The 22875-nt window shown below is 36.6% G+C and overlaps 1 protein-coding gene across 1 annotated transcript; it reads left to right on the top strand.

Annotated features, from left to right (window-relative positions):
- The first annotated feature begins 1338 nt into the window (after positions 1–1338).
- On the top strand, positions 1339–20505 carry LOC123874577 (poly(A) RNA polymerase gld-2 homolog A-like). The gene is made up of 9 exons (XM_045920051.1): positions 1339–1689; positions 1764–2033; positions 3038–3238; positions 3650–3768; positions 4653–4830; positions 5552–5683; positions 6114–6242; positions 6869–7105; positions 7296–20505. Exons 2-9 carry the CDS (start codon positions 1784–1786, stop codon positions 7430–7432), a joined length of 1383 nt encoding a protein of 460 aa, XP_045776007.1. The 5' UTR covers positions 1339–1689; positions 1764–1783; the 3' UTR covers positions 7433–20505.
- The last annotated feature ends 2370 nt before the right edge of the window (positions 20506–22875 follow it).

The following is a 22875-nucleotide window of genomic DNA, read 5'->3' as shown; positions in this document are numbered from 1 at the left end:
GATTTGTTTTTATACATTGCACTTTCCTAATATAACCAGGAATAAAGTCGTCACATTTAAAATGCGCACTGCAAATAACAGACGATTTTGAGATTTTTCCAGGCACTGCATTTCCCCACATCAATTTCTGATTTTCATTCTTCGGAAACCTACAATACAAGAAATATGATGACTAACACGATTAAGTTTCTGTTACTAACAAAACTTCGAGTCAACTTAAGTTAACATAACATAGTGTAACCTTTTTATGTAGGTACCTACCCAAAGGTGTACCTATGCAGAGGTGAATATCACCCACATTACACCAGCTATGTTTAGGACCCGTAAGTAATAGTGTGCAAGTCAAGAGCTTCGCCGTTCGTCGGACAGTATTTCCAACTTCGAACTAAGATTTTTCTATATTAAAAACTAGCTGCCCGACCCAGCTTCGCCCGGGAATTTCGAATAATATTTTTTATAAAACCATCTCCTGATACTAACAAACACAATAAAAAATGAAATATCCAATTTGGTGCCGTCGATCGGAAGCTATGCGCGTACAAACATTTCAGAGATTCATTTTTATTATAATAGTAGATTATTAGTATAAATCTCCAATTTAAGTCAGTCGGGACGTATCTGCCTACTTCTACGAAACTAGAAAAATCTTTGATCCACATAATTCATGGTTAACCTAAAGAATATGATTGTTGTTTTTACTTACCTGTGGAAAGAAAAGCTGCTACCAGGATAAAACTCATTTTTGCACCTGTCACACAACTTGAATTCACCATTTTTCATGAAAAACAAACAGGTTTATTATGAAAATGTACACAATCGCAAATCGAAGTACGAAAATCAACCAAACAACCAAGTAAACAAACCACCATATTGCATTTAGTATTACCAGTCCCAAACATTTAAGTACTACTTTTACTCAGTATTATTAGATTATTTTCTAAATACAACGAGATAATTATTATTCATATAAACTGTAGAAATATTAAAATTGAGTTGCAAAGTTTATGGATTGTTCGTTTTGGTAAATCATAAAAATACTAAATATAAAATTTTCTACCATTACTACCAAACCCAATAAATTAGTTGAGCTGGCAAGACGTCAGACAAGGACACACTACCCCCGGAAGCCTTCTCACCAGGACCGCTTTTAGATAGCTACCGATCATAATGGAAATAGCTACCCTAAGATAATGTAATAGATCTCATTTTAGCCTAACAAAAATTTTTGGTACACAGTATAAAACACTGACTGAAAATGGAATCGTAAAATTCGAACTGAAAAAAAAGTTAATATCACGTGTGTGAACAGCTATTCTGACTACTGTCAGATGTCGCTAGTGTTGCTCAAAAAGTCATGGCGGATTTTTTCATTAATAATTTATTATAGATTTACCTTCAATTTTGTGGATAAATTAATATTGACGGCGTCGAAATAGTAAAAGTGCGGTCTGTTCGCGTTGTGAGAGCCCAGCGAGAAGTACGTTGAACGGGCTTCTATATTCTTAGCACTAATTCGCCATTCGACATATCAAGAAAAGGACCTTTGACGAAACGTCTCGAATTTCGTCGGACCAATAAATAAGGGAAAAGTAGAATTTCGACGTCGCAATATAATAAAACGTCTAATAATATGATACAATAAGTGACCGAATAGGCAAGACGTCATCAGTTGTAACGCTCATAAAACAGGTGAGTCTAAAATATTATTTCGTCTCACGTTCTTCCTTGTTCCTAATCTAAAATCCTAACCTTTTCGCCGGTAGATATCGTCTATCGAGGCAAAATGAATGAAGCTTCGCCTGTGATATACCACGGGGACAGTGGATTTGACGAGGCAGGGGGGATTTTCTTCGTGCAAGAGCTGACGCCGCAACCTATAGATATTCTGCAAATAAATGGAGGCCCGAGAGGCCGGCGCTGGCATCCACGCAAAGCCCACCAGCCGCCCAAACCCGAAATCGCCTTTGGATATGACTCAGATGACTCGAGCCTCTCGAGCAGTGGTTCTGGCTCTAATAAGTCCAGTGAAAAAGGTAATTAAAATATTTTTTTTTCTGAATTTTAAAATTGTACATTTTGTTGTTGTATCTATAAATCTTTAAAAGATACAGACAGCTACTCTAAAATTTACTCCACTTTGACATCTGAACACGATATCCTTTCTCAGAATTTGTGAATAGGTATCCTTACTTGGTGGAAGTTTCTCTATAACTTAAAAGAAATCTACATGCCAAATCCTAAATCTAGCCATTTGAGCTGTATGTTGGTATATTGAACATCTTGTATCTTATTGTACATAACATAAAAGTGAATGTTTGTCAGTATATTGGTTACCTATGCATTTTTGCATTATTTATCTGATTTTAGATGAAAATTTGTACAGTTATTGTTGGCACTTGCATGAAAATTTATGCCATAGCACCATCAACATACAATGTGGTCTGTGACCCATGAAAGCATATGCCAGTATATTATTTAATTAAAAAGGCCTTAACAATTATTGATTTTCAATCCATTGGTAACTACTTTATTGCACAAATAATCCCTGCTTCTTAATAAATGCTATATTGTGGTAAACAAGATTATATTATGAAATTATAATGGTATCAACATAACATTATAATAACTATAAATAACTCAGATAAATTGAAACATAATATCTAACAGATTTGGCCTTGTCACCTTTAAGAGATAAGTGATATAGATTCATTTACTTTTGAGTCTACACTCTACAGGATGGCCAGTGTCATAATACCATAGATATATTATTATGATAATATAATACTTAAAGAGATGATTCTTTACAAATCCTGTGGGATCACCACAACTTAGCAATATAATTCCTTACAGCATCAGAGTAAGTTGGGCACAGATGACAACTGTGCCTAACAAAACTAGCTAAACTATGTCAAAGAAAAAAAAACGCGAACACCGTTGAAATGGCGCTCCGCTGTAGGTATATTTTTTGGGTCACGTGACCAATGAGCCCAACTTGCTTATAGTCATGCTGTTATGTGATGTCGCGCATTGTCTGCAGGGGAGAACAAAAATAAGCGCGAGAGGGACAGGGAAAACGGCACAGTGTCGCACGAGAGGGACAGAGACAATGGCATAGTGACGCGTGAGTGGCGCGGGCGTGGGCGTCGTGACTTGCGCCCGCGCCGCCCTGGCCTAGAGCACTACTTCAGTGCGAACTACCCCTTCCAAGTCAGGTTCACGCCTGACGACCTGCTTAATGGTGAGTCTAGTCTGTAAGCGATTGGCACTAGGTCTGCCTGGCACTCTGCACATGTGTTTCGTTATGCCTAATTTTTACGAACCGTAAATTGATTAATTCTATTGAAAGAAAATCAAAAACTCAATAAAAATGTTTTATTGGAAACAGTTGTGGTTTGAGTGTTTTAAACATGTATTGCCTGTCATTTAATTATAGGACTGTTTCCATAAAATAAAAAAAATAAAAAAAAAGTGAGCTGCATGTGGTCCATTTAGGACCCATGTGTTGGAAATGAGCAGTTGTGTTGCATTGGCACCCTTTGCGTACTGAGTACAGACCCTAATAAGTTAGGTTGTATCAGCTTTTGCAAATTTATCCCCTAGGCCTAAGGGGAGAAAATATGGAAAATACTTGGTATAATTGTTTCTACAGGATCCCGGTACGACTCACTGTCGCAGGAGATGTGGGACAAGTTCATGAGATCGCAGCAGACAGAGGAGACCTTCCGCAAGAAGATGAATCTCTGGAGATATCTCTTCATGACTATCAAGGTGTGTTGCTGCTCCAACTACAGCTGTCAATTATAGTCAAAACTCAATTTTATCAATTTGGCTTTGACCTAGACAATTTTAACTGCATAAGTCGTACGTAAGAATTATAGGTATTTGAATGCCTTTAGACTTTGAATAAAATTACATTCTTATTGTTTTTATGTTAAGTGCTCCGGCAATACGCGGGAAATGGCAATGTTGTAAATCGAATCTCTTAGAAAATAAACTGCTGAGTTTCTTATTAATTCTTCTCAGTAGAAGACCATTCCGAACCAGCTAGCAGTGGTAAATTAAGTTGACGATGCATTTGTAGTACAAAAGTATTTGTAAAAGTTTTATTTGAACAAAAATCTTTCTATTTCTCATAATAACATAGTCCTGAACAAAGATCACCCTGACTTCAAGTAGATTCGGTCGAAAGTAGCCCAGCAGGCTGATTCAGAACACTGATTCAGTAAGTTATCGTACGATAAGATGTACTTTTTGTACGATAACTAACCGAATGGAGTGTTCTAAATCACCCTGCTGAATTAAATCTGACTAGCCCAACTCCACATAGTCTTGTCTGTTGCACTCCTAGAGGGTATTTATGAGGGTGAAGCTAGAAGCTCGCGAATTAGATTCTGAATGAAACCCAGAGCAAAGAAGGTGGTTAGTGACCTGAGTAGCGAAACGAAGGTATCCTTAACCTTGGTGAAGCTGAATGAAACAAAGTGATTCTTTTGGTGTAAAAAAAATCTGAAGTCCAAAGTAGGTTTGGTATGAACAAAAAATTACAAAAGGAGATTTTGATCACTCATTATTAATGAAAATGATTGGTGCCTAAGCCATCACCTACTGAAATCCTATGGTTGTCACTAGTTAACCTTACTATATTGTTCCAGTCAATATTCCCCCGGTATGGGCTATATGTGGTGGGGTCCACAATGTCCGGTTTCGGTCTGGACTCTTCAGACATGGACCTGTGCCTGTACGTGCGCGCTCTAGTGGACGTGGAGCCGCGGGAGCACGCGCTGCTGCACCTCAACCTGTTACTCAGCTACATCAAGAGCTTTGACCCCAGTTAGTATGATCTTAGTCAATATTTCCCCGGTATGGACTATATGTGGTGGGGTCCACAATGTCCGGTTTCGGTCTGGACTCTTCGGACATGGACCTGTCCAAGTCTGAGTAAGTATGGTTTTATCATATTGATCCAGTCAATATTCTCCTGTTACCATTAAGTATAGACACCCGCACGGATCTAGAGGCATGAGCGATAATAGTGGGGATACTTGTGTACGCGTTCACTCGCCTATTCAAAAATCAAAATCAAATTATTCAAAATAGGTAATATTGTACACCTTTTGTTTGTCCAATTTTTTAGATTTGAAAGATGATATAGTGGTGATAATTAATTATGTAAACTTAAAACTAAATCTACAAGGGTTCCAAACGCGCCCAAGTCTGAGAAGAGCCCACAACAAACTCAACCGGGTATTCCGTCTTGTACATTCGCCAGAGAACCGCCGAGTTTCTTGCTAGTTCTTCTCGGTCGGAACGGCATTCCGAACAAGTGGTAAATTATTTTGACGATTTGATAAAAAATATATTCTATTCTATCCTTTTGATTGCTCATTCGTTTATTCAATTTCAACGTTTACATCCATGGGATGGAAATAGTTTCCTTTATGTCTCAGAACAGAGCATTAAAGAGTACTCGTAGGATTTTTATTAATAAACTAGCATGCAGATGCGGGCATTGTCTACTTTGTTCATAAATTGATATTGTCTGTGTTTGCAGACGCGGAAGTGATCCACGCGAAGGTGCCGATCCTGAAGTTCCGCGACGCGCGCAACGGACTGCAGGTGGACCTCAACTGCAACAACGTGGTCGGCATCCGCAACACCAACCTGCTCTACTGCTACTCCAGAAGTAAGATCATTCTCTCTACGTCGCATCGCTCATTGCTGAGGGTTATCACCCCTTTCTTAGTGACACAACATGACTTTCATCACTCAAAACTACAAAAATCCTCCTTCTGCTGAATTTCTATTCGATTACAACATGGGGCTATTCAAGCGGTGGACCAACGAATTCCTGAAAGGCAGGCAACATATTGGCTGTTTCTCTGGTATTACAAATGTTCATGGGCGGCGGTAATCGTTTGCTCGCTATTTTTATTCAAAAAAGACATTAGAGGCAGGGTTGGCAAAAAAAGTACAAAACATCTTATTTACTTGGTTACTTGGAGTCTGTTGAGTCCATAGCCATATCCCTGTGGGATGTAACTAACTCCCGGCTAATGCCATTTCGCTGCAACTTATACATAACACAGTGAAGTAAAGGATAATTTCGTTGGCAGTGGACTGGCGCGTGAGACCCCTTGTGGCGGCGATGAAGCTGTGGGCGCGCTCGCACAAGATCAACGACGCGCGGCGCCGCACGCTGTCCTCCTACGCGCTCACTCTCATGGTGATACACTTCCTGCAATGTGAGTACTCCTCTCTAACTCGACTTCTAAAGTAAACAAGGCTGAGATCTATAGAGCGAACTTCGACTTAAGACTGCTAAAACGAGACAGCGTCATATCGCTAACTACCCGTCCCGACTTCGCGCGGGTAGCTTATTACAATTTTCGTAGAGGTCTCTAATGATTTAAAACGAAATATAACCTATGTGACTATAACAGGAATAATGTAGCTTTCTACTGGTGGAAGAATTTTAAAAATCGGTTCAGTAGTTCCAGAGATGACCCCCCTGCAAACGAACTTACAAACTTTACCTCTTTATTATATTACTAAAGATAAGTAGATAGATATAAATCTGTCTTGTTTTAACTGAATTTTATCTTACTTATTTTCTTTAGAATAGAATAGAATATACTAATATTTTTATTCATGTAAACTTTGGTGTTTTTGAATTGTCAAAATAATTTACCACTGGTTTGGAATGCTGTTCCTACGGAAAAGAACCAGCAAGAAACTCGGCAGTTGGTCTTTTCAAGTGTTCAATTTACAATAATATGCCATACTATACAAGCAGTTGCAGCCCCGCGCATTGCTAGAGCGATTCAAATCCATGCATTTTGGGGTAATGTGTAACAACTCCGCACCACAGGCGGCACGTCGCCGGCGGTGCTGCCGCGCGCGGGCGAGTCGCCGCGGCGCGCGCACAACCGCATGCCGCTGGGCGCGCTGTTCCTGCAGATGCTCAAGTACTACGCGGACTTCCCCTACGAGCAGATGGCCATCTCCGTGCGCGCCGCGCGCCGCGTGCCCGTGTGGGAGTGCCGCGCGCGCGCCGCCGCCACGCCCGGCGGCGACCCCGCGCACTGGAAGCTGCTGTGCGTCGAAGGTGCGTATTGCCTCGCCGCAACCGGTGTTCGGAGCGTGCTGCGGCTATTCCGGTCATGGCACTCTTAAGCTTTGTCTTCAAGCTTGATTTGTAATATTCACTGCCGGATAAACAAATAATGCCTAGCAGAATGCACCAGTGAATTTAATTAATGGTTTGAACTATTTTTGTAATCAACCCTTTTGTCCAGAGCCCTTCGACCTGACGAACACAGCCCGCACGGTATACGACCCGCTCATGTTCGAGAAGATCGTGGAAACGTTCCGCACGAGCCACAAGCGCCTCGCCGCCAGCCTGCGCCTGCGCGACGCGTGGCCGCAGCGATGATACGCGCCGTGCGACGCGTGCGCGCCCGCCGCAGTGCAGTGTATCATAGTGACCATGTATGCCCACTACTGACGTGGACCACTGTATCATATAGTAACTAAGACATGGACAAGTTATGTGCCAATACTTGGGCATAGTGTATCAAGATTATAACATGGACAAGTGTGCGGAAACATGGGAAAGTGTATCGTCCAGACCACGGACCGAACTACCGGATTTTTTCGTAGCGTTGCCAAGGTACGTTAAAAAGTAACGATAAAATAACGATACCAATAAATCCGTTAACTTATCTAGATACCGTTATTAATACCGGTAAAATACAGTTATTAATACCAGTGAAAGTACCGTTATTAATATCGGTAAAAGTACCGTTATTAATACCGGTTAAAGTACCGTTATTAACATAGTTGTTTGCTGTGTGCCTGCTTCTAACGTGGACAACAGCGCAATAACTTGGTCATATGGTCAGATGTATTATAACCCATCTGCCCACTACTAGGTTAGACAAAGATATGGTACTGTGTACCGACAAAGGTATCATGTATCTGTACTACTTATGATTTACAAATCAAAAGTACAAGAATACAGGCATGATAACATAGTATCAAATAGTCTCCAAAAACCATGTTTACCATGATACTCCCCAATGGCACTTCATCACATTTGTGGAAACATCTTTTCCAAGTGTGAACAAGCATAGCTTGATATCTGCTAACTTCACAAGTTTATTTTTTCCTACCATATGAAGTTCTGAGTGAAGTTAGCAGAAGTTGCAAAACTAAAGCGGAATTTACATTACGAAATTAGTTTCACGACATTAATTTCATTATCAATTGCACGTGTTAACGTCTAATTTCGTATAATAATAAGACATTTACACTTACAATTGGTAATGAAATGAATGTCTTGGTTTAGTGGCATGAAATTAAACTAATTTCATGCCACTAATTTTGTAGTGTAAATTTTGCTTTGGCATAGGCTGCTGACCGAATATTTAGTATGAATTTTATTAGGTCATAATAGAGGTCGCGGCCGGATTACGCCCCTCGAAAGTCAAAAAGATATATAGTGTCAGTTATTAGAAACTCAACCTCAAACTGAATTTACACTACGAAATTAGTTTCAGGACATTAATTTTATTATAAACTGCACATGTAAATGTTTAATTTCGTAATGCATGCATTATGAAATAAGATGTTTACACGTGCAATTGATAAAATGAAATTAGTGTTGTTATACTAATTTCGTAATGTAAATTCCGCTTTAGGGTTGATGTGGTACTGATGCCGTGTAATTCAAGTCAGTGCATCACATGAAGCTGTATTTAATGCGGATCTACATTGAGTCAGTTACCGATATGGTAAGCGGAGTGCTGTCGCAAAATTGTAAGGCTGGATTTACATTGAGTCACGTGACTGTTTGTCTTTAAGGTGGATTTACACTGGATCAGTTACTGACATGGCGTAATCTGAATTTATCTGAGTGCTGTATCGGTGTGAGTAAAGTCAGATTTACATTGAGTCACGTAACTATTTGCATTTAAGATGGATTTACACTGAGGCAGTTACTGACATGGCGTAATCTGAGTTTATCTGAGTGCTGTCAAAATCGGTGTGAGTAAGGCCAGATTTATATTAAGTATGTACGTAACTATATGCATTTAAGACGGATTTGCACTGGGTCAGTTACTGACATAGCGTAAGTTCAGTATTGTTTCAAAACTGCAAGTAAGGCTTATTGTGAGTCATGTGACTGTTTGCATTTAAGGTGGATTTATACTTGATCACTTACTGACATGGTGTAAGTGAGTGCTGTCTCAAAACTGTTTGTTAAGGGGGGATTCACATTTGAGTCAGTTATTGATATGGTGGGAATTGAATTGAGTCTCAAATATTCTGTCAATGTATTATTTACTATCTTTTTACATTACGTCAGTATTGATTCTGAAAGCAATGTGAAACTTGCTATAAAGCCAGTTTACAGACTTGGAAGTCAGATCTGATATTGTGTGAATTAATTTCAATTCAAGTAGTATACGGAAAGTTACTGACACTATGTAAATCCGCCTTAATGTTGACAATTACTTTAAATCTAATTTACTTCTCATTCACTTACCTTTAAATAATGAATGCTACGCAAAATTTAAGCGCGCCCTTAATTTTGATTGACGTAGCATTCTGTCCTTACAGCTAAATAAAGTGGCATTAGGCCCTGTTCATCCGGCATCTACACTGCACGTTTTTTACAGGATAAACCTTACCGAATACCTAGTGACACATACATTGATTATGAGAGAACCATTAATACGTTTGTACCTCAAAAAAACGCACACAGTGTCAACCGAGTGAACAGTCAGTGTATGCGCCACTACGTATCCGGTAAAATCTATCCTGCAAAAAACACGTGGTAATGTCGTGTGAAAGGGGCCTTAAAATATTCGGCCGTTACTTTAGTTACAAAGTCATTAAAAATATATTTTTTAACCAAAAATACTATAAAATTACTATTAGTATTTAACATGGCTAACTTAAGTTCTATAGTTTAGTAAACCTTGTTTTGCATGAAGAGAGTTTCACAGGTTGTTACGTTGCGGCTGTCAAAGTAAGATTTTTGAGGACCAGTAATGACCATACTTAAAAGTGCAAAAGTCCAGCGCTTAATTCCTAGGACATTCACACGTTTTAAGTTGGCTCGGGTCTGATGGAAGGCTTCGGCCGAGGCTAGTTATCTGCCTAAAAGCCGTGCCGCCAAGTAATTTAGCATTCCAGTACAATGCGTAGAAAACTAGTAACCGATCAGGAGTAAGAGTTGAATAAAACTGTCAAGCCCCCTTCTGGATTAACCTGTTGCTATTTTATGGTCGAAATTAATAATCTGTGTGTATTTTTTTCTTTTGTGATCTTGGAAAGATGGATTCATTGTTCTTTCGTCGACTTAAAATTCACGAGGAACTCTCTCCATGTAAACTGGGCTTAAATATGTATAGGGTACAGTCCAAATAGAGGCCGGTAACGCGTTACAATAATATAATAACCTCACAGGCTGTGATATGCGACTGACTGTTAATACCTAGCTGTATGTAGCGAGTTAGCGTAGTACTTAGACTGTCCAAAGATATAAGGGGGTCGCACACGGGCGCAAGAAATGAACTGAAAATGCTAGAAATGTCAGTAGCATCGGGAGTGTCTTAAAAATGGAATCATGTTGACGTATCAGCAAATCTATTCCGTATTACAGCAAAAATAAAAACAATCAAAGGCATTGAACAGTCCATTGTCGATTTATACGTTTTCAACAGAAAACAATCGAATAAAAGTTGACAGTCGATTGTTGAAGCTTCGAATGCGGAGCGCACGCGGTCTGGAATGCATAAATCTAAATCAATCGCGCAATTGCATTCGATGTTCGATTGATTTGTGCCAGACCCGCACGCTTTACCTACTTAACAATTAAACAATCGAAAACAAGCGATTATTTTTTCGATTGATCTTTTTTATTAAAAAAAAAAAAGTTTTATACCTATTTAAAAAAATTGCTTTTTTTTCAGTCCTGATAAAAACCATTTGCCGTTGAATTTTCAAAATGGAATCTCGCGTCCATTTACACACAATTTTTTATTTAACATAGTATAATCACTGAAGTTACTGAATGGAAAACTAGAAGTCTGACAGTTTCCATTGTGTACAACTAAATTATATAACCACTAGGATATAAAATAGATCTGCTGATGTCATCAGCATTTCTTCATTGCCCCAGATCCTGCTGAATCTTGCTACTGCTCATATGCATTTACATTAGGATTGCGACCGTATGCGATCACCTATAGAGATAAAAAGATATATAATTCTGATCGCACATGTATGCGGACTGTTTGGTGCTAAAAAAATCGAATGTCTTCGTCAGTGAGATTTGAATGCGCCGAAGAAACGTTATGAATACACGATGAAAATGTCGAAGAAATCAAAACAACATAAAGACGCGTCGAAACGTTAAAGATAACGCCTGTTTTTTATCACCATTGTCAGATCTGAATATCAACAGCTTTACAGGAAAGCGCTTCAAAGTTTAAACTGTTCATATTTTCAAAAATATATGACTTAGATTTACAAAAATCAACTGAATCTTGCTATATCTTTATGTAATTAATAAGTAATTAGGATTATTATGTTAATGAATCATGTTAATGTATTAAGACTCAATGGTTTTTGTGAATCTGATTCTTATATTTTTAAAAATATGAACAATTTAAACTTTGTAGTGCTCTCCTATAACGGTGAATCCACACATGCCGCCGAGTTCAAACCGGCGGTATGTGTGGATCAACCATTAAGTTATTGATTAGCAGATTCGGGACAAGTGAAAATTTACATCCCAGGAACGCTTTTATACCATTATTTTTCTTCAGTGCGTTTTCTGTAGTCAACTCGAAGTTATTCTGATTTTGAGCACTCAAATAGCGCCCTAACGATACGTGCTAACTATGCGTGCTAATAAATGTGCGATTAGTTTTAAAACTCCAAAAAATATCGGAGAAAATCCTTTAAAGTATACATCACTGTTGCTAAAATTGTTTCTAAATGAAAAACCCATCGATAGCTTGTACGCAAATATCTCAACTAAATTTAAAGGGTAATAATACTGCTATCCTTTACTAAATGTTTCTGTGGAAAAGGATACTACTAAGTTTGAGATTAGAGCTCTCGTGACTTTGCTCAGATTTAAGAAACTATTAAAACGAGACCGCGTTATATAGCTGCCATAAATCTGTCTCGTTTTAACTAAAACTAAAGTCTGAGCAAATTCAAAGTGGGTTTTATAGCTCTGCCAATTTAGTTAAGAGAGTTGAGTACAAAACCAAAGGAACAACTAAAAATGTGCTAAATTAAAAGTGCATGTTATTTAGTTTCAAGTTTAGCGCATTGATGGATCACAACCCCTAGTCAGTGAAGTGTAGTTGAAAACTACTAAAACTATTAAGTAGCTCCTAAAGAAATCTCCACTATTTGAGCCATTCATATATTTTAAGGGGATATTGTTAAATACTACATATTTTATATATTATATTACCTAATATTACGTTTAAAACAAATGCTACTATGAAAATTATATGTTTTTGTCCATAGTGCCATAATATTGTTTAGTAATATAGGGTTAAGGATAGCTTTAATAATTTATTTTCATAACTTAGACCAAAGACTAAAGGAAAAACATAGACAGCTTATATATGAACAAAGATATTCATTATATGGATCACACGTTGCAGTATTCGAACCACACGCCGAATAAGGGTAAGCCTGCACTGCAAAATTTCACCGCGCGATTTTTTTCCACAATTCCTGTCAATTTCTGTGACATTATGAACATTGTACATTCGCTTTATGACGCATATACTGAGTATAAAACCGTCCACATGGTTAAAACTACATTTTTCTTGCAGTACAATTAATAACGTGTGAATGGTTCAAAAATCGTAATTCACACCGTACGTTTTTGGCCGTTTCTTAACGTCCCCTACATTTCCAGTACTAAAAATATCTTAATTGCGGTAATGCTGAATGTGCAATCAGCTTTACTCACTGAAAGACAGCATACAAGCCCATGGCACTCGGTTGGTTTCTGGCTATAAAAATTGGCTTCTCTTGAGCTGCTTCATGTTCTTGCATTTGATGTACTGTCTATTTCCTTTAGTCTTAGACTTAAACACATCACAATTCACTATGATTGTCGAAATTTTGGTTGTTCTATCTAACAAAGTTATGTTTACCTAGCTTGTTGATCCGAATCAACACGACTGAATAGGTTAATTATCTCAGAACAACAATATTAGAGTGACATTATACCCAGCCATGTTCACTTGACTCTATACAGAATGGTTTTTTAACTGGTTGCTACACTAATCGTCAAATATGTATAGGAAAATGTTCCCAAAACCCCAGTGATTATCCGACAGTTCAACCGAATTCTAATTATGTATTAAAAAAAAGTTTGGCTATAATATAAAATGCAATCAAAAAATGGTCCATATTCAAAGGAATTTGAATAACAAAAATATACAAAAAGATGAATCTGCTCCTATACGGTTGCACTGTTATTTTATAAATTATTTTTATTTGAGTGAAATCGACATTTTATACAAAGAAAATAGTAAAAAAAAAATTATTTGGAGTAACTTTTTCCAAGAGGTTTAACGATTAGCGTTGCTGCCGTCGAATTCTATAAAATCACCCTGTATTTTAACAAAAAAAAACTAAATATAATGCATACATTTTGAGACCTCACTCACCATTTTAGATCTGTCAACAATCATGTCAAAAGTACGATTTTAGTCCTTAATTTAAAGGTGAACCGTACTTTGACAGTGTCTTTGACTTTGACAGTTACATGACAGTTGACATATAGAGCTAAAATGGCGACTGAGATCTCAAAATGTACTCACTATATAAATAAATAAGAAATAGTGGCGATGCCTCGATATATGTATCTGTTCATTTTTAATATTTATATTATATCGTTTATAAGTTATTTATATATTGTACATAGTAAGAAATGAGAAAGATATAAAAAAAGAGTTATTTGGGACGTTTTAGGAATGTATTGTTTTATGTAAATAGTTGTTATTTGTACGGTGTAAAGAGTAAATGACAAAAAAAAACTTTTAAACTCGTGTATTGCATTTAGGTTTTTTTTACGCTTGGCGGTGCATTGGCGGACGAAGTTTTGTACCATCGCGATTTGTGGGGCTGTATAAATGCAATAAGGGTCATTTCAGACGTGCCACAACGACACGACGAGCGACAAAAATGTCGCAGTACACAAACTTATGAAAACCCAACTCAAAATTCGCACGTGCAACAACAACAACAGTAACGTTCAAAAACTGTCGAAAACGTGCGTGCGGTCTGTCGCAACAAAATCACATTTTTCTGGTAAGCTCGCTTTCTCTCCAAACTCTTGGTGACAGTTTTTGACTTTAATTCAAATTAAATTGCTGTAAATCGTAAGTTGTAGCAACACACTGGTCTAAAATTAATTAATAGTGCCCCTATGGGAAAATAATTAATTTTAGGCCAGTATAGTGCTATGAGTTACTATTTATCGCAACTTTAATAAATTAAATAACTTTTGAAAAAAAAACCAGGCCACTCTGGCTTTCGTAAGTCCCAATTAACTGGCGTCCTCAAAAAGGCTCAGAATCCGGCCGTAAATAGTCTAAGCAAGGTCAAAGTAAGTGCTATAGATCTCGGCCATAAAATGTGACGACAACACAACATCAGACAGAGCCTACAGCGAGACCATTCAAATACGACCCCCCGACCTGACGACACTTTTGCCACTGTTAAAGTGTGGCCCGTCTGAATAGACCCTTAGTGCATCCATGTGGCGTTTTGTATTGACGTCTATTCGTCATTTTAAGCTTACTGTACGCTTGTGTACAGCTTTCATATAAATGAAAAACTCTTGATAGAGTGGCAAGGCTACGTCGCTGCATAGAATCGTCATGAAATTCGATAGCTTTGTATGAAAGCTACATACTAGCGTCCGGTGAGCGTTAAATGACGATTCAGCGTCTTTGATGGGAAGCCACGTGGTCTGTGACACATAAAAGACAAGATATGCAATATTTTATAGCTTTGTTATTACGTTATAATCTCATAGTATATTTATTTAAAGTCCTTACTAACAAAAATTTACACTGTTCATACAGCGTGTATATGCTGAATGTATGACTATAATGTATGTATAGTATAATCTGTCGGAAATAATATTAGTGTGTATGTGACGCCCCAGCTCTAGAAAAGTTAAAATAATAAAACACTCTAAAATTAATATCACTAATCTAAGATCTTTAACAATCGCCAAATAATGTTTAAAGTTGATTTCAAACTACGGAATATAATATAATATGTATATAAATATCGCTCACCCTACTTTTAAATGTCACTGTTCACACTTAGATGTAATATTATTACATCTAACAGTGTGAACAGTGATATTTAAAAGTAGGATGAGCGATATTTATATTTTATATTATATTTCCGTAGTTTGAAGGCAACTTAATTGAGAAATAAAGACTTTTTGACAGTTTGTTCAGCAGGAAAGACAATGAAAAGGTCTATGACACTAATTATTTGATCATGATAGATAATTTATCAAACACGCTTTATAGTTAGTTATATTTCAAACGGGTATAATACTGTGTATAAGCAGTGTATATTTGTTACGTAGTAAGACTTATAACCTAGTGACATTCCAATGAAAAAATTGTTTTCTAATACCTATCATATTATTATGTATATTTTTAACGATGCAATAATTTTCATTAAGGGCTAGTACATTTCTAATAAGAGGTGCTGTTGTTTAAATTTGTTGTAAAAATTGACCAGCTGTGTAAAAATTAATACATACACACACAACACAACAAATAACTGCCTGTATCTTGATTAATAGTAATAGAGTATCAACGGTTAAGGAGCTTCATACAAAATTTATGAAAAGTGTGAGTTTGTCGTTGCGTAAGGGTGAGACGAATGGCTCGTTTGTACAGACCCTAACCGCGGAAATGAGTTAGTAAGTATAGCGCTGTCTCTGTTACGTAATTCCATACAAATGATAGAGGCAAATATCGTGGGCGTTAACCATTTGGAGTCACCAGCCATTTTTGCCTCTTATCATTTGTATGGGATTAACAGAGAGAGTGCTATACTAACTTCTTTCCGTGGATAAGGTATTAGTATTTACTATAAGCAGAACCACCTAGAACACACGAAACCACTTTGGGCCGGCTCATAGATCAATGATTTTGATTAATTTGTCCTAACATTGCTCGCGATAAATATGTGTCCAGCATATAGCTCGTTCACACAGGCTGCGTACGCGTTGTGTAAGCGTAAACGTAGCGCGTACCATTGCGTTGTGATGTATGCAACGCAATGGTAAACAGCGTGGACTTATGCGTGACCCGGTGTGTTAGGGCTTTACGCGCGTCCTACGCACGTGTCACGTGTACGCAATGGGTGTGAATGGGCCTTTAAAGTTTACACAGCTGGTTTATAGACAGTGTCTTTTTAGTCATCTTACAAAAGCGAATCAGTTAATGTACTTAATGTGGCTGATTCTGTTGTACGCAATGTCTTAACTAATACAGTGACAGCTCTCTTAATGTATTGCTATCCCTTTCTTATTGCTTGCTGAAGTAAAGGATAGCACTAGATTTAGACCTGTGAGTATAGTTTAGCTTCTTAATTAATTAACTGTTTTTATATGTACTTTTTTTTTAAAATTTTTATTTAAAATAAATAGTAGACATTGGTACAGTAATGGGTTTGCGTTTGTAATTAGACTACAAAGTCACAGTGTATAAGCAATAACCATTTTCAAGTGTCAATAATTTGAACAATAAGAAATTGTATGTGAACGTTATGGTGCTAAATTGTTGTGTTGCCTTACTATATCATAAATTTAGCTGTGCATGCTATAAAATGCTGAAACATTTCTTATATACAGGTTGATTCATTTATTTGGCACTGATGTACGCATCCTTAAACTTAATTGGAAAGTATAAAAGTAAAATCATCCTTAAAAACCTTGTGAAAGGAATGTACTTTTAGACCTTTCCATTCTGTTCAATTTTTGTGTACAACTCAGTAAGAGGAAATTTTAAACCACAAAACACCAAATTTTTCCTCATACTGTCCCAAAGAAATGGAACACTCTGTATATACCTAGCTTCCACCTCGGGATTCCTATATTGACGAGGTTAAATATATAAGAGAGGCATATCTTTAAAATAAAGAAGAGATTGTACAATTGTTATATCTTAGAGTATAGGAATTCTTATAAAATGTTGTTAGGATGTACACCAACCGTGTTGGAACCTTGATCTCTGTTGCTTTAGAAGTGTAGGCAGGCCAACTTAACTGGTCACCAGTACAAAATGGAGAGGTAACAGCAGCGTGCGATTCGCTAATAGAGATCATCACTAAATGAAAGCGATCAAACTCATTTGACATTAGTTGGGTGATGGGTCTACATTGCCGATTCCCTCAGCGATATAAAAATTATTTTTCGTAGAAAACCTTCAATGATTAATAATAAAATGTCAAACGAGCTTGATGACTCTTATTCAGTGATGATGACTGAGTTAGCGAATCACAATTGTTTTGAGTGGACCCTCTGCTTACCTCTCATAGTGTCACTAGTCTTGAATATTGTAGTAGTATTTTTTTTTCTCTCGCGATCCTTGCTCTGCAATAACGTCACAAAACTGCCCTGAATGGATGCTTAGTTTTCATAAAATAGGGCTAGTTATATTAAAGCAAGTAAAAAAACCCGATAAGCTGTATGAAAATAGCTGGGGTAAAAATATTATGTTCTCCATAATGTTTTGTTCATAGAATAAGTAGTTCAATGTAGTAAACATTTTACATATTTTCATGGAATTGCTCAACTTTTTTAAAGCAAATATGAACTTACCACATTAATTTTGTTTTACAAATATTTTGTTTTATCCATAAAATAAAACAGCACCGAATTTTTCTTACCATTTATGAAATTCAAAAACTTTCCAAGCATCGATCAAATTCATTTTTACCCTAAACAACCCATATTCGCATTTATTACCCATTGCATTAGACAGATATTCGCCAGGCAACTTTTTGAGCGTTCTTGTAATAAGTCTTATATTTTATGTAAGAGGCACTCTGCCAAGCTGAAATATTACAAGAGTACAATAAATCTTTTTGAAATGAGTAATTTGTAAGAAAACTCAATAGTATAGTGTCTCAAAAACTGTTAATATTAAAAAAAAAAAAAAACTAAAAATGTATTATATAAATATAAAAAAATCAAAAAAAAATACAAAAAAAAAAACAAAAAAAAATATACTCAAAAAAATGAAAATTTTTACTTTGACTTTTATGGAATTCTTTTAAAAATATCATGCATGTTATGTGTACATACATCGACTTCCATCTAGCTTGAGTTGTGCATATTGTTTGTTTCATCTTAAATGGAGGGTTCTATCATCTATTTAAGATGACACAATCTAGTATTACGACGGCCAGAGATGTAACGGTAAATTTTGTCGTTACATTTGTGGCGTTACTAACGCCTGAGATCTACAACTTCTACAAGTCTTACTTTGGCTACTCAGACTAATACTGGATGGAGTTCATAATAAAGATAGGGGTTTCTTTAGGGGACCACTCGGAAGACCTATCCAATATTCAACCTTTATGCAATGCATTAAGGTTGAATATGATACACGTCGTCTCAACAGTCCCCTAAAAATCTTGACTGTGAATGGAAGAGTTAAAACTGACACGAATCTGTCATGATTTAACTGAGTAAAATCAGGAGATTGACAGAGTTAAAACGAGATAGACTTATATCAACAGAAAGTCTGAGCGAAGACAAAGTACATTCTATAGATCTCAGCTGGTTTTTATTATTTATAATCGAGCTGCAATCGTTTTTCTACAGCTTTTATAATTCAGCTTAATTTACGCCCAAACTTTTATCAGCATTATTTATATACAACCTTAAATTATTAACTTTAAAATGGGCTATTCACCTCTGTCAATTCAAACTCAGCAACCTATTTTTGACGTCAGTTTTTTTTAGTTTTCAATTTAATGTAGCAAAGCACTCGTTGTGTAGCCGATTTTTTTATCAATCTATCCGTAATCTTTTGATAAGTTATAGGATTGTGAGCTTGTGAGGCGTTGGTTGCGGGAGGCAGTTGACGTTATAGTAAAGGAATTCAATATTGCTGTCACCCTCCCTCAACCCGCACCCTACCCCACAAGCTTTTCGGGTTGAAATCTATAGACCGCACTTTGACTTTGCTTAGACTTGAGTTTCAGTTAAAAAGAGACAGAATTGTGCCAGCGGTATAGCGCTGGTACAATTCTGTCTCGTCTTAACAGTGTCTTAAGTCTGAGCAGAGTCAAAGTGCGCTCTATAGATCTCAGCGTCAGTCAAGCGATACACCTATAGCAAAGTTGTTATTTGCTTAGTGCTTGCACACAAATCTTCCAAAACATACTTAACAGTTTTCATTCCCAAACCATCATTTTCAAGAGAAGTTTAGAATTCACATCTCTTCTTCATCTCTAAAAAAAGCTATACAATTTTGACAAATAACAACGTTGCTTAACTTATTGACAGATTATAGAAAGATTGGTTATTATTATTAATTTCGGCGCTAAGCGAAATATCTCAAAGAGTAAACTATTAATAAATCTGACTGACAAGTAACGTAACTTCACTGCCAGGTTGGTGTGCATTTCAAAATTAGGCAGTCTTTTGGAATTTATAAAATTGTAACTCTAAAATAATTTAACTAGTATTACAATAAAGTGTAAGTTTTCATTTGTGTGAAAACATCACAAAAACTTTGTTAAAATTCAGTTTCTTAAGTTTGTTGTTCAAATAAATAAAATGCAAGCATTTGATCGAATCACAATAACTTACAACCGTGAGTTTGCACTGATTAAACATCTGCATATAAAAACATATTGCTGGAAACTGTATCCGTAATGAATCCAACTGCGTTTACGTTGTGGTTTGTTGAAAACAAAACCTTGTTTGACATTTCAGTTAAATCTTGAAATCTGTCAAAGAATTTAGCCGATTTTCTGCAGTGCAAACGGAAATTCATCAAAACAAGTTATGAGATCTGTTACATACGACGATCTGTCAAATACTCATATTTCATAGCTCGTTCGGCTGCGTAAGCGTAGACGTAGCGCGTACCATTGCGTTGTAATGTATGTAACTGTATGAAACATGGCGCACCGCTTGCGTAAAGCGTGGACGTATGCGTAACCCGGTGTGTTATGGGTTTACGCGCGTCACTACGCACGTGTCATGTGTGCGTGCTTGGTGTGAATCGGCCTTTAATGTTTTTGGTGCAAACTCACGGTAGGTATATAACACAATATATGTATATTTAGGTACTAACTGTTTTTACAGTGAATACCCATTTAAGATTTATTTATTTACAATGTAATCACTATTTCGCGTAATATTTTTTGAATATTACTAAAATATTATTTTTATTAGGCATTTAACCCTTAATAAGGCGCGAGCCTGTGTAATAGTAAACTTTAAATTAGAAGCGTGTTTAGGGTAATTTAATGCTGGAGAATCCAAAAAATACATTTAAAAGTAGTGGGAGAGGGGGGAAATACCTTTTTTTGCAGTGGGAAAATGATTCCCTTTGCCCGATTATGCTTGTCATAAGTGTAAGAAAGTGGGAATATAATTCCCTTTGCCTGTTAAGGTTATTTGTTTTTATAATAGTTTTTATTACTATTCAAATATAGCGCTGGCTGCTGACTTTGCTTCCGATATTTATTATTGCAAAAAAAAATTAAAGGTATTCCTACTACTCGTACATAATATTATAAATGCAAAGGGTTGGCTATTGAAATGTGCCGCCCTGATAGATTAAAGATGAGTTTACACGGGCCGGGCGTCTTAAAGGGTATTTGATGTCTCCGAAACAATTTTTTTGTCGGACGCGCGGTTTTTTAACTAAAAATACGAATATACGTATATTTTTAGGTTAGAAACGTAAATTTTCGATAAAAAAACTTGCGTGAAGCGAAATGTTTGACACAACCGTGCAGGGTGGCCAATTTGTTGGGAATTTCCCAACCTGCGGGTAGATTTGAAATTGAATAGGGCTTAAATTGAATGGGAATGAAATTTGATATAGAGATGAGATAAATTAAACACGAAAAGACTGTAATCACTGAATTAAACGAAATAAAGGAAATTAAATAAAATTCATGAATAAAGTACAAATAAAATTATTCCTGAGGAGAAGCCTCATGAAAAGACTTAAAACATTTTTTTGCACATAGTGCAACTTGGCAAAATGTACATAATATTTTTGTTCTCTTTTCTTCCTTCTTGGTGCTGCAAAAACGACATCGTTTGTAGGTATTTCCTTCTTCAGGGAGGTGAATCCCAACGTTGAGGAGGCGAATTTCATCTGGTACGCCGAAGTTAGAGCCCTTCTTGTTTTTGAAAACAACCTGCCGATTTTTTTTACTTGTAAAGTTTGAAACCAACCCTCGAGCTAATCGCAATCTAAACTCTCTATGAGAATGCGTATTCACAACGTGTGTAGTGCTGTAAGTGATGTAGCTGTTGATTATTGAAGCATCAAACATAAAAAAGAACAATCGCATCCAGAACTTTCTACATTTGCGGTTGATCGGATACGATGATCGGAAATGATCAAAACGATCAACTCCGCCCATAGTGAGCGTGTAACAAGCGATAGCTTTGGGGCAAAGGATTTCCTTCTTTGTTCCATCTTTCTGAGTTCGTTTTACTAATACTGTGTCAGTTGGATGGTGGGCAGTTGTAAGAACGTTAACATCTCTAGTATCAAGCCATTTAATGGCTGTAATAGGTTTAGCAGTTACAGCTGCAAACTGATTTTTTTGTAGCCTAAGATGTTTTGGCTGTGATTTTTTCATTATATTTGGAAGATCTTTCCGATTCGCTCGTACAGTGCCAACAGCAAAAATTTTCTTTTTGTACAAGTCTTCCATAAGGTTGCAGCCAGTAAAAAAATTGTCAAATGCTAGCAGTGTGTTTTCAGGAAGGTCAGTAGCAAGTTTCATTACCACATTGTATCCAAGTCCTTCGTCTTCCATGTTGTCTCCCTTCCCAGTATATACTTGGAATGTGTATAAATAGCCAGTTTTGGCGTCACAACGTGCCCATACTTTAAATCCACGTTTGATTGGTTTTTTCGGCATATATTGTTTTAGACTGGATCGCCCTTTAAATTTGACCATGCATTCGTCGATTGACTGATGACTCGAATTTGCTGTTTCTTCCTGATACACTTTATTTAGTTCTGTTATCATAGGTCTTAATTTAAACAATTTGTCATAATCTGGTGAGCTTCTATCTGGTTCATTTTCATTGTTATTAATATGTAGGTTCTCCGTAATTTTTTTAAATCTTTTAATGGGCATAATTTTTGATATTTCTGGATTGTTGTAAAAAGGGTCATTTGACCAGTACAAGTCCATATCAGGCAAAGGGTTGAGACCCATCATAATCAATATTCCAAAGTATGCTTTCAATTCCTCTGCTGATATAGGTGTAAAATTGTTACTCTTTTTCTGTGCTGCGTATATATTACTTTGTTCTACTATAACTTGTACTAGATACTCCGGGAAAAACTTTTCAAAAACATAAATTGGCTGAGTTTTGTGATTATATGTTGATTGTGGACGAATGGGATTAATAAACTCTGGAACACTATGTATTTCCTTTTCAATTTTCCACTCTCGTGGTTGTCTTGTTCTGGATACATTGACAATTCTTTGACATTGCAATGTTTGATTTTCAGTTTCATAATAATTTATGTTTAACGGTCCAGCATTTGTGTCATCTGCCTGAATTGGATGATT

This window comes from Maniola jurtina, chromosome 18, assembly GCF_905333055.1.
Source record: "Maniola jurtina chromosome 18, ilManJurt1.1, whole genome shotgun sequence".
Lineage (NCBI taxonomy): Eukaryota > Metazoa > Arthropoda > Insecta > Lepidoptera > Nymphalidae > Maniola > Maniola jurtina.
This window is presented reverse-complemented; position numbering and strand designations above follow the sequence as displayed.

Coding starts and splice junctions, on each gene's coding strand:
- LOC123874577 (XM_045920051.1), top strand. CDS start 1,784: ATGAATGAAGCTTCGCCTGTGATATACCACGGGGACAGTGGATTTGAC. Junction 3,239..3,649: donor GCCTGACGACCTGCTTAATG/GTGAGTCTAGTC, acceptor TTGTTTCTACAG/GATCCCGGTACGACTCACTG. Junction 6,243..6,868: donor GGTGATACACTTCCTGCAAT/GTGAGTACTCCT, acceptor TCCGCACCACAG/GCGGCACGTCGCCGGCGGTG.